This window comes from Mustela nivalis (assembly GCF_964662115.1).
Source record: "Mustela nivalis genome assembly, chromosome: 6".
Taxonomy (NCBI): domain Eukaryota; kingdom Metazoa; phylum Chordata; class Mammalia; order Carnivora; family Mustelidae; genus Mustela; species Mustela nivalis.
The window spans coordinates 74,172,793-74,188,428 of NC_139025.1; the positions used below are offsets into that span (position 1 = coordinate 74,172,793).

Here is a 15,636-nt window from a genome sequence, read left to right on the forward strand (position 1 = left end):
ATGAAAACCATATTCAATCTTGGTTGTGAAAGTATCTTCCAAATGCCTTTAAAAAAATATTTATTAAAGTGTAATAGACATGCAGTGTATTTATATGTGTACATGTATGTATTGAAAGTGTACTGTTGTATGTGTTTTAACGGATGTGTTTATTTGTGAGACAATCACAGCAGTCAAAATAATGAACATGTCTACCATCCTCAGAAGTTTCTTTATTCTCCTTTGCAATCTCTGTGATCCCTGTCCATTTCTCCTGTCCACAGACAATTACTAACCTGCTTCCTGTTGTCCTAAAGTAATTTGAATTTCCTAGAATTTTATACAAATGGAGTCGTACTATATTTATTCCTTTTAGCTACTGTTTTCATTCAGTATAATTGTTTTCAGTTTCATCTATATTGTGCAAATTAAGAGTTTATTCCTTTTTATAGCTGAATTGTATCCAAATGTGTGGCTATACCACAATTTATCCATTCACCCCATGGGATGGACATGAGTTTTTTTTTCTAGTTTTTAGCTATTGTAAATGTTATAAATATTTTATTTATAGTAAATAAATAATTTATTTTATTATATATTATATATTTTTGTAAGTAAAATATTATATATTTTATTATAAATAAAACCTTACATGTAGAAATCTTTGTATAAATATTTGCTTTCTTTTCTCTTGGGTGAGACCTAGGAGTGGATTGACTGGGTAATGTACTGAGTACATGTTTTCACTTTATGAAAAAACTGCAAAACTATTTTTCATTGTGCATTTCCAACAGCTGTGTATGAATTCTAATCGTTTTATATTCTTAACACTTAGTATGATTTTTTAAAAAATTTGAAATTCTAGATATTTCAGTATTTAAAATATTAGAAAATATTCTAATAGGCATGTAGTTTTTTTGAGAGGTCTCCCACTGGTATCATTGACCTGAGAACAATTATTTACTTGTATTTCTGCATGTAGGGATTCTGGCAATATATAAAAATATAGAACAATATTTTTTATTCCAAACCTGTTTTGTGGTTGAGATTTGGCATATTTTTCTGGGGAGATTGGGAAATGGTCTTCCTTATCTTTCTGAGTAGTGTTGGAGTTCTTCTAGATTCCTTTTCATTGAGTAAGGAAGGCTTCGTGTCTATAAGTGGGGATTAACATGTAAACTGACTCAGCTCCTATTTCAGATTTTTCTTAGATTCGTATTGCTTGGAATTCCCTAGACCTATTTACAAGCATGGCATGAGGCAACAATTAAAATACACACACACACATGCATAAATGTGCATACACAGTATTGATTCTCTGTGTTTGAAGTAGAAGTCCGAGTTATTGAAACCACCATTCTTTGGTTAGCTTAGTAATGTGATTAATATGTGTGGTCCTGATAGTTTGAAGTGCAAAGCTCCAAATAGTTCTCATAGAAATCTTGGTTTCGTGGTACCTGGGGACCACTTGTGTACTGAGCCAAGAAATGAAACATAGGAACTGGTACTGAATACCAAACAATGGAATGACAAATAAAATTTTGAAAGCAACCAGTTTATGGGTTAAGTTCTGCCTACATTGAATTTGGTCTAATAGTGTCAGTGCATATTCGTGTGTGTGTGTGTGTGTGTGTGTGTAATCAAACCTTATAAATAATACGTACCATAAAATTTAATAACTTATTTTGGTGTTTATCCTTTTTATGCTTCAGAACCAGAGGTCCCTTAGGATGGAAGTTTTTCATTTTGTTAACTTTCTCAAGCCAAATGTGGGAAGTAAGCTAAATGTGGGAAGTAAGCTTGGTATCTTCCCCCCTCTCTTATCTTTTGACTTTTTTTTTTTTTAAGATTTTATTTATTTATTTGACAGACAGAGATCTCATGTTGGGGCAGAGAAAGAGAGAGGAGGAAGCAGGCTCCCTGCTGAGCAGAGAGCCCGATGTGGGGCTCTATCCCAGGACCCTGGGATCATGACCTGAGCCAAAGGCAGAGGCTTTAACCCACTGAGCCACCCAGGCGCCCCTCTTTTGACATATTTAATGAGACTAAATATATACCATTAAGTCATAAAAGGAAATTTAATAATCTACTCTAAAGACTTAAAGCATTATTCATCACAGAATTATTTTTATTTCAGAAAAGAATGGGGGAAATATTTAACTTAGTGTGTCACAGACTGTAACCCACATGACACTAGGTATGTTTCAGATCATTGTGGGTGGGACACAGGCAAGCATTTTTTGACAGGTATGTATTCATCTTCACCCTTGTAACTAACACATGAAGGTAGTAATTTCATGAAAATTCGTGTTCAGGAAGAGATCAAATACAAACACAGGTGAAATAAAAATTATTACTAGAAGTAGTTTGGGTGGTGGGATGCTTGGGTGGCTCAGTGAGTGGAGCCTCTACCTTTGGCTCAGGTCGTGATCTCGGGGTCCTGGGATCGAGCCCCCATCGGGCTCTCTGCTCGGCAGGAAGCCTGCTTCTCCCTCTCTCTTTGCCTGTCTCTCTGCCTACTTGTGATCTCTCTGTCAAATAAATAAAATCTTTAAAGAAAAAAAAAAAAGGTAGTATGGGTGGAACAAGAGTATGGCAGATATCAGGAGAGTCCCACGTGGATCTTTCAAGACTAGGAAACATGGTTTTTATGGAAAAGATTTATTTCTTCACCACAAAGTTTACATATTTGCTACTCAGGTGAGGTGATGACATTTTTGGGGAAAGAGAGTATGCAGAGCTGTCTTCAGATTATAGTGTGTAGCTAGCTCTGTTGTTCTTGAGAGGCCTCGCTGGACTTTGGAGCAAGTCAGGACCACTTGTAGTCACAGCTGTGCATGCAGTGGGTATACTGTTCCTACCCATGCCTTTGTCAGCATGAATAATCACAAATTGGGCTAAAAGTCATTGCCGTTGGATGGATTAACACTGGGTGTGATAATTTCAATGTCTCCTGATTGCCTTCTCCTCTAATTGGCAGGGAAGCATCCTTTTCCCCTTCTCTGAGAGGATACATCCCAGCGTTTAGATCTTGGCAGATCTATCTGTGACATGATCAGTACCCCCACATTTATGAATGATGTGCACTTTCTTCTCTGTTCTTTTCTGTGTCCACTTTCTTCTTTGTTCAGGATCCTCTCAGCATGAGGTCCTCCTTGCAGGCAGTAGCGCTCTGGGGGAAGAAGGCCCCTCCGCACAGCATCACTGCCATCATGATCACTGATGACCAGCAAACCATTGTGACTGGAAGTCAAGAAGGTCAGCTCTGCCTCTGGAATCTCTCACCTGAGCTAAAGGTTAGTGAAAATGATTCATACCGAAGCAGACAGCACTCACAAAATAAGCACGACTTGGTTCTACTTGCCATGATGGTGGGAGTTTTGCATGATTGTTAAAAAGGTACTCACTGAAGCAATAAATTGGTTTTACTTCTGAATCTGGAGAAAATGAAGTACTATATGATGGATCAAGATCATATTTAAAAATCAGATTATGAGTATTGCTAATCTTAGCTACCAACTAAGTGTTATCACCTTTTAAGCTATGCTGAGTTTTACCATTTTACATCCTGAATTATATGTTTAAGTAACTGAACTACAGACATGTAAGTATAATTCTAAAAATTATGGCTCATTAATCTAAACAAAGGGCACCCTTGAAAACTGCTATTAGCTAAATGAGTAATATCTTAATTATCTGGGTGTTTCTGTCAGTTTGGCCTTCTTGCTATTCTTTTGGTCTCTGCTTGCACGTGATTTTTAAAGATCACATCAAAAAGCTCTAAATCCAATTTACTATTGTCGTCTTCCTATCTCAGAACCTGACCTCACCTAGGATTTGGCCCATTGATTAGCAATTACTTGTCCCTGTTCCAAGTCATAAACATTTAACATATTGGAATAGATATTTGCTTAGTGCTAGCAGCCTCTGGACCCAATTTGAACATTTAAACTAATGATGTACTTAAAGTATACTGCCCTCATTAAGAAGCCTTTTAAAGATCAAAGACTATTTTTAGCCTTTAAAGTTTGTCACTTTAAAACCTAAATTAACAATTAATTGTAATTCTATTTTATAGTGTAATTAATTAACATCTCCCATCACAGAAGAGTTACACTACAGGACTGCCAAGAACTGCCTAGCAGACTGGCTCAGCTCAGTGTTTATGAACATTCCTGAAAGAAGGCACTGGTATTATTGCAAGAGCTGAGCTTTGAAAAGTGGCCCTCACATTTATTATCTCTTAGAGTTTAAACTCAGGCTTCTAAATGGCTTAAGTGGTCTTGCTACTCTTTTTAATGTTTCAAATATGTGTTTTCCCAGCTGGAGTAGTTGTATTATACTATGTAGGTTGCAATAAGCTTAAGAAATTTGGAATCCTAGCATCTGTATCTTTTTACATATGTTCCTACTGTTTATTTGCATTTGTTCAACATGCATTTATTGACCAAATATTATATTGTTCAACATGCATTTATTGACCAAATATTAAAAGTTAAGGCAGAATGCTAGGTACCTGCATTCAAACACAGATGAGAAGACTTGGTGCTGGCTGTCCCAAGGACTGCACCATAGTAGAGGAAGGGCATAGGCTGATGCAGTGCACTGATCATACAAGGTATTCCGAGTACCTGAGGTGCTGAGGGATTTAGATTAAAAAACAAAAGAATTAACTAGCAAGAGCTAATGCCACATGCTAATTAAAAGCAGTGACAGTATCAAGGGATTTTGAGATGATTTATGCAAGGAGATGACATAATATTATATTAGTATATTTGTGACTGAGACTATCATTTGGTATTAATGTTAAGGGCTTACCGAAGGGAGGGGGAGAAGAGATAAGGGCCGGTGACTATGGTAGGAGCTTCTACATTAGTTTAGTCAGGAAAGATTTTGAGTACGAACCAAATCATTGACAGAAGGGGTTAAAAGGAGATGAAAAATGAAAAGATGTTAAGAAGAAAATGAGCAACTGATTGGAGTATGGCTAGAGGGGCAGGAATAGTTAAGGATACCTTACAGATTTGGGGTTTGGGTGATGGATGAGGCTGGTGGTATGATGGTGTCACGATCTGTAGAAGTAATAGAGGTGACTAGGGAAAAGACTAGGAAGGGAAAAGAGGTGATTTAAGTTCTGGACATCTCAGAGTACCCAAGTATTTATCAGGAGATTGGGAACACAATCTCATTTTTTCCCTGTCCATGGGGTGTGGGACTGCAGGCTGCAAGGGAGTGGAGCATAAGCTTTTCATCAATGCCCAGTGTTATGCACGCTGCTTCCAGGCTCAGGCTCTGACACCCCAAAGACCTCTCAGTGAGGTTTGCCAGTGAGCTGCATCTCCAAGTTTCAGGATAGGAACTACCTCACTTGTCTTTCCTGGTATTGATTGCTGGTATTTCTAACACCTTTAAGCATAGCAAAAGCTGAGCTGAATAACCTCCCAGATATATACCCTTAGTATTGCTATGTTCTGTCTTTCTTCCTATTTAATACTCAGAGGGAAACACAACAATGGCAAGATGAAGAATAGCAAGAAGAGCAATATTGTGCACAGGAAAAGAATGGAGAGCTTGGTCAATTCTAACTTTGATATTTACCAAACTTTCCTTTGGAGCAAATGACATATTATTTGAGCCTCAGTTTCTTCATCTGTGAAATAGGCATTAAACCCTGTTCACGGTTGCACCAGTGCCTGGAGATGGTAAATGCTCATCAAGTTGCATGCTCCCATTTGTGCTATTGGAAGTTCCTGAAGTAGTGGTGAATGAGTGGGGATGAGTCATAGAGGTAGAGCCATTGAATAGAGAAAAAGATCTGGATCTCATCATGACTTCATGACAGCGAGTAGGTGTGATTATGGATTTTTTTGTTTTCTTTTTTCCTTCCAGCAGTTCCAAAATATGATAAAATGAAGAGATTATAATGAATTGTCACAGTTTATTTAAGTACATGTAGGGATTTAGTAGTAGAATGAGGATTCCATTTGCAAAGCAATGGAGTACCATTATGATATTTTGTCCATAGCACATTTTCTCCAGGGGAAGACATCTGCTTGATTAGCCCTGACTTCTTTCTTAATTTAGCCTGTAATATATGGAAAGGTATTAAATTCATAGGGGTATATATTTCATAATGTAATGTTGAGGAAAGATCGTATGTTGTTTCCTGAGATGGAACCATCTGGATTTCCCAGAAAAAAGGTAGAATAAGGTAAATGGTTCTAATTAACCACAAAACTTCTTTGTAGCACTGGAAATTTAGTCTAACAACAGATCTTTAGAGAAGCATTTCTGATTGTGATAGAAATAAGATGAAGGCAGAGAATGATTATAATTTGTCCTCCTCGGTATGACTTGATTATCATGTATGGATATGGTTGCATAGTTCAGAAAAAGCATAATGCATATTAGTTCATTTGAGAATAGATTTTTATTACCTTCAAGACAAGTTTTATTACTTATAAATTGTCTAGTCATTCAAATTAAATTTTTTAAAAAGATTTTATTTATTTATTTGACAGAGATCATAAGTAGGCAGAGAGGCAGGCAGAGAGAGAGGTGGGGAAGCAGGCTCCCCACTGAGCAAAGAGCCTGATGGAGAGCTCAATCCCAGGACCTCAGGATCATGACCTGAGCTGAAGGCAGAGGCTTTAACCTACTGAGCCACCCAGGTGCCCTCAAATTAAAGTTTTAGTCCCTATTGACAACCTCTCCTCCATTTGAGGGGATCCTGCTTGTCTTTTGTTTTATAGTTTGATTTTCATAATCTTGTTTTATAAAATAATGAGCAATACACGTCTTTCACACATGAGATAATGGAAGAATTAGCCCTTAGTGCCATATTTTTAAATTCATGTACAGGAGAAAGACATTGGCATTTTCAGTAAGTTTAGTTAAAATTTTATTTTTAATGTGGAAAAATTAATTTTTACTATTTCTGAAGCAGGAAGCCAAATAAGGTCACTATAAGGTTATAATGGTTACCAAAAAGGTAATTTTTCCTTGTATTATTTTGTAAATTCATTTCTGAATTCTGAAATTTGCTCATTAATATGCTACTATCCATTGAGGCACATTTTGTGCATGATAAACATCAACACTGACTTATTTGTATTCAAAACCTAAATGTTGTAAAACAGGTCTGGTGATTATTTAGGTTTCATGATGGATACAAAAACCAAAACCAAAAGCAAGAAAAATGTGTACAGCTTGTCTCCTGTATCTAGATGTTCATTATGTTTTTTTCTTTTTTTAAAATTTATTTGAGAGAGAGAGAGAAAGTGAGCATGAATGGTGGGGAGAGGCCAAGGGAGAGGGAGAATCAGACTCCCTGCTGAGCCAGGAGCCAGATGCCAGGACCCCAAGACCATGACCTGAGCTGAAGGCAGACACTTAACCAACTGAGCCACCCAAGTGCCCCTGTATCTATATGGTTATTATTCTGTGAATTTTGATATGGCATAGATAGTTTTTCTGAAGGCTACGTAGAGCAAAAACATAATGGAATAGGATTTTCTAATAAGAATTATAAATACTACATAATGTGATGTTTGTTTTCTTCAAAAATTTATAGCTGTTTAAAAGCTTATCCTCGTCATTTTCAGATTTCAGCCAAAGAACTTCTATTTGGTCATTCGGCTTCAGTAACATGTTTGGCAAGAGCGAGGGATTTCTCAAAACAGCCCTACATTGTTAGCGCTGCTGAAAATGGGTACGTAAGATGTGCGCAACTTGGTGACCATCTCTGTTGCCTCTCCCTTTTTAAAACCAATGATGGGGTACAGAATTCTGGGGCTGAAGGAAATCTTAGTGATTATCATGTTCCTTTTAAGTAGAGGAAAATTTGGACTGTGGATGGTAGAGTAATTTGTATGATGATCCCAAGGAATGTGATCAGTGCTATGTCTCCCAATTTTACCCTTTTTTTTCCCCTTTCTGGATTAAGATCATAAACACACCAACTGTGTATTGGGGCTTGTGTCAGCCTCACTGTGTAAAGGATAATGACAAATGCCACCTGTTGTAGAATTGAAAACGGAAAATTCTAGGCGCTTGTCTTTTTTCATGTAATAACTCACTTTGAGCTCTTCAGCAAACCTATCCAAGCCTTCATTGTTGTAAGACAACTCAGCAGTTATAATCTTCATATTATACACTTGTCTGATATCATTATCGGAGAAACAGAGGAGAGGACTCAAAGGTAAGAGGGATGGCAGGGGGTGGCAGAGAGAAGGGAAAACATAGGCTATGATTTGGACGCAGTTTCATGGAAGCAAGGTTTATTCCAATGAAATAGGACTAAACTGTAAGAAAAAGCCTGGCCGATGGAAGAAGTACTATGAACCAGACTGTGCTGATGAGTTCTTTGCCAAAGGAGACTCAGGAATGCGGAATTGATGCGGCGTGCATTTGTGAATCAGGGATTGGATTACTGGTTGAAACAAGAGAACCCCCTCCTTTTTTTTTTTTTTTTTTTTTGTTTTTAACCTGAGGAGAAAGTACCTGGCCCTGAACTCTGAGAACCAAAAGAATAATGAGTGTCCAACCTGGAGAAACTGAATAGTTTAACAAAATGCTAATGAAATGGATATCAAAGAGGTACCTATTCTCATGGCTTTCAGCAAAGCCATCATTGTTAAACTTAGAGAGACTGTACTGTGGATGAGGCTAGAGTGAGATGCCCTGGTACATTCTTTTCTTAACAATTGCTAGGTGTGCTGGGGGTGCTGTAGCTCTTGCTACACTAGCTGAGATATTTACTGCCAGTCTAGAGAATTTGGAAGATGGTGATTTTTTTTTTCCCCTGAGACTATCTGGAGAACTGAGCAAAATTAATTGCTAAATGAGAAGTAGCTCTGGAAAGTAACTGAATTCCAACCTGAGGATTTTACCCATGGTAGTGTAGCTCCGAGGTTAATGGACATGTTCTTGATGATCAATGAATTAAACTGTATGACCCTGCATATATGATTATTAAAGAGCCAAGGAGTCTAGTTTGAATTCTGATGATTTGAATTTTCTAGAATTCTGTTCCTTCAAGATGCAAAACTTGCCCTGCATCTGTAAGATACTTTTAAGGCAACATCTACATTTTAGCTACTGCGTATTTAACAGATCCTCGTTTAGTCTACTGGAAGTTATTAAACTTACTAGGCTTGGTCCATTATGTCCCAAATAATAATGATTTTTTAGCTTTGAAAAGACTCAGGAAGTGACTGTAGACTTAACATTTCTGCTTCTAAAATGTTCAGAGGAGACCCAAAATTACTGTGATTCAGGTTTTCTTTCTTTTTTTTTTTTTAAGATTTTATTTATTTATTTGACAGACCGAGACCACAAGTAGGCAGAGAGGCAGGCAGAGAGAGAGGGGGAGCAGGCTCCCTGCTGAACAGAGAGCCTGATGTGGGGCCTGATCCCAGGACCCCAAGATCATGACCTGAGCCAAAGACAGATGCCCCTCAGGTTTTCATTTTTTTTCTCTAAGTATTAGTTCATCAGTAGGCATAAGGCATAAATTCAGGAATCCCAGTGAATTCCAGGATGACTGAAAGGAAATGCATACCTGGAAACCTGAGGTTGAAACAACAGAACACCAAAGAAAAAGAAGATCCTGAAAGTGGTTAGTGGGGAAAAAGCAGATTATTTATAATGGAATGTAATTAAGCTGCCTTCTCAGCAGTAAAATGAAAACTGGACAGCAATGAAATATTTTCAAAAAGTTGAGAGAAAATATCTGCCAACTTAGAATTGCATGTCTAACAAAAATATGTTTCTAAAAATGAGGTCAAAATAATAATGTTTAAGACAAACACTGAGAATGCTCAGTCCCAATAGATACTCTATTAGCAGCAGAATTCTGAATGATATTCTTCATTAAGAAAAGCAGTGATTTAAGAAGGAAGAGCAGAGATGGAAAAAGGAATATTGAACAAAACCAGCAAATTTTTAGAAAGTGTAAATAAATACAGACTAGTAGGCAACAAGGTTTATATTTCTCCCATGCCCTGCTCCCATACATATACACACAATCCTCGTCAGCAATTGCATAGGATAGGGTAGTGACTAGATTCCACATGTTCTGGTGTTCTCGAGGTGGGTAAAGCTGTTAATTAACTTTAGACTTTAAGCTTGATGTACACGTTGCTATTTCCAGGGTAGCTGCTAAAAGAACAGAGAGAAGAAATAAAAATAACAGAAATAGAATACAGAACTTCCAACTTGGAAAAGAAAAAAGATAATGTTATTTAATCCAAAGGAGACAAAAGTAAATGGGGTAATGGAAAGTGAAAAATAAGGTAGTTGAGCTAAACCTGACTAAAATCATAATCTTCCCAATTATGTAGAGGGACTGAGCCCTCTAGTTAAATCACAAAGATTGTCATACAATTTAAAAAACAAAAACAGCAGAAGGACATAAAAAGGTTAAAAGTAAATGGATGGAAAAAGATTTATCAGATGAATACTGACCAAAATAATGTTGATATGGCTGTATAAATATTTTATATTAATAAATGCACATAGTTAATAAAACCTTAAGGCACAAAAGCCTTGGCATTGATAAAGAGGGTTATTACTTATTAATAAAACTTTCAATCAGCAGCAGGAGATGAGACCAGAGAGTTAGGCAGGCACCCAGTCTCAGAGTCTTCTAAAACAGTGTTCCTCCAACCTGAGCTTGCATCAGGACCACCTATAGAACTTGTGCGAACACAGATTTCTGGGCCCCACTCCCAGAGGTATGGGTTCAGTAGATCCTGGTTGGGTTTAAGAACTTGCATTCCTAACACGCTCCTTGACAAAGCTGAGACTGATTGTTCAGAGAACATACCTGGGGTAGCGAGTATCCTACAATGGGGGCCGGGAGAGAAAGTGTGATGTGAAGAATGACTTGGGAAACTCATTGGTGATGATACCAGTTATGAGGATAGGAAAACTAAGGCGGACAGGTGTTAGGCTTTATTATGAATATGAGGAGTGTGGAGACTCCCACATCACCCACACAGAGAGATATCTATTAGCTAGTTACATACGGAAGTCTAGAGCTCAGTGAACAGGTCTGGGCTTCCAACATCACATACATGGTACCTGAAGTGATGGATATAATTCACCCAGAGGGAGTATGGAATATGAGAATGTAAGAAAGCCTAAGACAAAAGTCTTAAGGAAAATCAGCATTGAAAGAAGCAGAAGAATGGAGCCTGAGAAGGCTGATGAAATCCCAAAAGTATAATTGAAGATCAGAGAAAAGAGAGTTTGAAGAATATAAGGGACTTGGAATTAAAGATGACAAACCATGTTTATCCTTTCTCCTTCTAGATATTGCATTAAAATAGAAATCATAACAGTTTTCTTAAGCACACAAATATAAGAATAGGAAGGGGGCCAAGAGGAAATAGTGTATTTCTGAAAGTAGAAAAATAGACGGAAGAACGGTGACTGATCTGTTTATCCACTGGATGAATTTTTTATTGAGGTGCCAAGGTGGGGATGTAGAATTGAATAAGGGGAAATTTAGTGGAATTTTAAAATTTTGTAACTCTATATATTGTAGGTATTTTCTCCTGTGTTCTTAAGGAAATTAAAAAATCAAGAATTTAAGAATTTTGGAAATTGTTAAAATTTTTTATAATTAAGGGTGACAATCTCTGTAGAAATGTTGGGAATAGCATTTCAAAAGGAAAAGAAGAATGTACATTTTAATAGTCAACTTTCCTGTGTTCTTATTAAGTATGTATCTTGTACAGTTTCAGCTAAAATGTCAGTGCTACTTTTGATACACAACACATTTGCTTTCTTTCCTTAAAAAGAATTGATAGGCAGAATCAGTTTTTGCTTTTTGTATTTCTTTGTCTTTTCTTTTCTTTCTTTCTTTCTTTCTTTCTTTCTTTCTTTCTTTCTTTCTTTACTTTAAGATAGAAAATAAGATGATAAGAAAACAAATAGGGAAAGGATTAGAATCCAAGAGAATTTAGAAACATAAGCATCACCAAGAGAGCTTTTACTGATGCCCAGGCTCCAACCTTTGAAAATGTGATTTAATTAGCAGGACTTAATGTCTGGGTTGGGTCCCAGATGTCAGTATTTTTCAAAAGTTCACAGATAATTCTCATGTATAGCCAGTTTAGAACCACTGGTTTAGAGATAGACTTATCTAGCTAACCAACCAAGAGCTTTGCAAAACCCATATCCCATATCCCAGGACCCTAACACAGAGCTGTGGAATTAATCTCTCTATGGACTATTTTTGAAATACACACAGGTGATACACAGCTAGAGTTGAGAATCATGCTAATAAACTCCAATTCCTTGTGAAGCTAAAATTTTGTATTAAGAGCAAATTAAGGTTCTATCTTTTTTTTTTTTTACCTTTGACACTATTTTCTTACCTTTGAGATATAGTATTTCAATTTCTACGTCTTCCCAGTTTTATTTTTTATACACACACACATACACACACATCTCCCCCTTGTTTTATTGAGTTTTCATATTACCTCAAATTTTTTTTTGGAATATGGTCAGATATAAACAGAGAAAAAAAATTATGAATGTTTTGTTTTTATATCCAGAATAGGGTTTCTCAACCTGAGTACTAATGACACTTTGGAGCACCAGAGAATTCTTTGTTGAACATTTGAGGTTATTAGCAGCATTCCTGTCCTTTCCCCACTAGATGCCAGTAGTGTGTTCCTGGTTGTGACAATCAAAAATAAGTCTTGTCATTGTCGAATGTTCTTTGGGAGGCAAAATCGCCCCAGGTTGAGAACTACTGATTTAAAGATTGGTTTCCAGTGCTTGACCAGAAAAACAATAAAAGTCCAGCAAACACTAAGTCCATCCAGCATTTACTATTATTAATTCATATCTTTTGCTGCTTAATAGGAGATTCTCCCTCAAAGCCATTAAAGCTCTCACTTATTCTTTCATGGGAAGTTTTGCTTATTTGTTGAAAGTGACAAAACTGAAAGATACTATTACCAAACAACTCTGAAACAGCCATTCTGGTTTTTGAGAACTGAAATCATGTAGATTTAAATTTCCATATGCTGGACAAAGTATTTTGTTACTGTATTTCATAATTTTATGTACATCCTTGTAACATATGGGAAAGCAAGCCAGAGTTGTCTAAACAATGAGAATTTTCTATACATGTAGTGACAAGGGTGATTCCAGCATTTCAGGGTAAGCAAAGAAATAAACCCTATCAATGATAGACCAAACGTAGCCTCTTGGTGGCACTGTTTATTTTTATAAAAATGATACCTCAGCTCCAGAAGATGCAGCCCTCGATGCATTATGCTTTTCAGAATATGTAGTTTAAGTTCAGTGAAATAAGCCATTTTCAAGAGGATGCAGTTTCCATAGAAAGATCATGGCACTGTCTCTCTAACAGACTGTGATAACTGGATCCACACAATTTGTTTTAGGTCAGGTTGGCGCTAAAGTAAGGTTTGTAGGCGGGCAGCAGGGTGTAATTACCCAAACAAAAAGACACAGATACAGTATGTCATCCCTGTTAATGACCACGACATTTTCTTGCTCAGTAATCTGTAACAAAAAGCCACATAAACGATCAGGTTGCATTTAAGTGCAGCACTAAAGAAAAACTTGGTGACACAAAAATTATTTCAGCCAATTGAGTAGAAATGACAGAGAATAATACAAAGTTATCTCTCCTAGGGAGATGTGTGTTTGGAATGTCACCAACGGACAGTGCGTGGAGAAGGCCATACTTCCTTACAGGCACACTGCAATTTGTGTAAGTACCTTCACTTCCTTCAGAGCATTTTTGGACTTTCTGGAATTCATTTAGAGCATTTGCTAGGCACACATTTAAAGAAATGACTTTTCTTTGATTTTTATTTTGTCCCTGGAGTAGAATAGTGTCAGTTATCATCTGTTATTTTGTCATTTTTCTTCCCCAAAAGTTACTGTTCAAGATTGGTTTTTTGTGTTTTTTTTGTGGGTTTTTTTTTTTTTTTTCTGATTCATTCTTTATTTCAGTATCTTTCTAACAGGGACAAATTTGAAAGACAATTTTTAATTTTTTCTTAGTTATACTCACAACACACACACAGAGACACACCCATAGAAAGATTCGCTTTAATGACATGCTATTTAATAAAGCAAAAAAGTTTTCTTTCTTCAATTTTAACCTTTTTTGAGTGGATACTTTCTTAATTCCTGTATTTCTTATTTATGAAAAGATAACAGAGAGCATCACTGTACCTTATAATCATTTCCCAATATTTAGAACAGATTCTGGCTTTTGGTAGATGGACTCCAAGCATATGGGTGAGGCAGTTGTGTTTTACCAATGGTGCTCACAGTGTTTTTTGTTTGTTTGTTTGTTTGTTTGTTTGTTTTTACTCATTGCTTTTGGCATTGATGACTTGCCCTACAATATTCACAAACTCCTTTCTAGAACCAGAACTTGCCCAGTGAGATAATTTGTCAAGGGCACAATATATTACTCAATCTTTGATAAAAGCTATTCTTAACACTTATTTGGCACAAGAATTCCTCACACTTCAAACACTTTTATTTCTTTTTAACGTATAATAATGTTGCTAGGAGAAGGAACCTGATTTTTTTGTTGTTGTTGTTTAATTCTACATAGCATTCTGGAAATTAAACAATTTTGAGCTTTCCATAACTGGGAATAAGATTCTTTCTTCCTAAAAGATCCCCCTTCCTCCAGAAAAATGGTGAATTACAAACAAGATTAAAGTCCTGAATCAATGCTTCAAAAATATGGAATAACTGAACTAAAAGAAATTTTATTGCTATTCAGTAGCAAGTAAATACTTTAACTGAATAGATGCTAAAACTGAAATCTAGAGAAGTCTTCACCGTAGCCCAAATTATATTAATTGCTAGTGATAATTAACTTTTTGCTTTGAATTCCATTTTCATAGTATTACCACTGCTCATTCCGGATGACAGGGGACGGCTGGCTTTTGTGTTGTGGAGAATATCAGGATGTTCTTATCATTGATGCCAAAAGTTTGGCTGTTATTCACACTTTCATATCATCTCAGTCTCCTGATTGGATCAACTGCATGTGCATTGTTCACTCCATGAGAATTCAAGGTAATACTTGGGTGTTATATAATGCTAAGAGAGTGTCTATAAAAATACCACCTTTGAACGATTTGTTAAACAAATGGGCAAGAATTCAGAATACTTCTTTAAGTTTACCTGTTCGTGGGGACAGTTCTCTAAGCCAGACCAAGTAAACTGAGAACACCCATGACAGTGGTTCAAGTCATTAGAGAGTCAGCAAGAGGTCAAGATGAAATGAAAAGAGGAGACTATTTCCATGACCGAGTTCATTGGTACATTTCAAGAGTGACAAGAAGGCATCTGTTGTGGATTAATAAGACTCTTGGAACTGTTGCCTTGCTGTGTCTTCCCGCGTGTAGTAGAGAATTCAGATTCTTTTGAGGGAAAGCTGGCTCCTTACTTGTTTCTGAAACAGGAAGGTGTAATATTGACAACACAATGATTTTCAATGTAGTTCTGCTCTTAGTGGTGTTCTTCTAATACATCTGGGTCACTTTGATATTTTAAAACAAATTTAAAACATGATCTAAAGTGTTTATTTTTTATAAAGATATAAAAATAAAAAACCCAAGGCTGAATAATTTCAACCTATGT

General features: G+C 36.5%; 1 protein-coding gene across 1 annotated transcript in view; it reads left to right on the top strand.

Moving 5' to 3' along the window:
- Positions 1 to 15,636, top strand: part of WDR72 (WD repeat domain 72) — a 208,234-nt gene that overhangs the window by 23,479 nt on the left and 169,119 nt on the right. The window contains 4 exon segments of the mRNA XM_082734711.1: positions 3,111 to 3,275; positions 7,584 to 7,690; positions 13,657 to 13,735; positions 14,895 to 15,069. Coding sequence (XP_082590837.1) covers positions 3,123 to 3,275; positions 7,584 to 7,690; positions 13,657 to 13,735; positions 14,895 to 15,069 — 514 coding nt within the window. The 5' untranslated portion in view covers positions 3,111 to 3,122.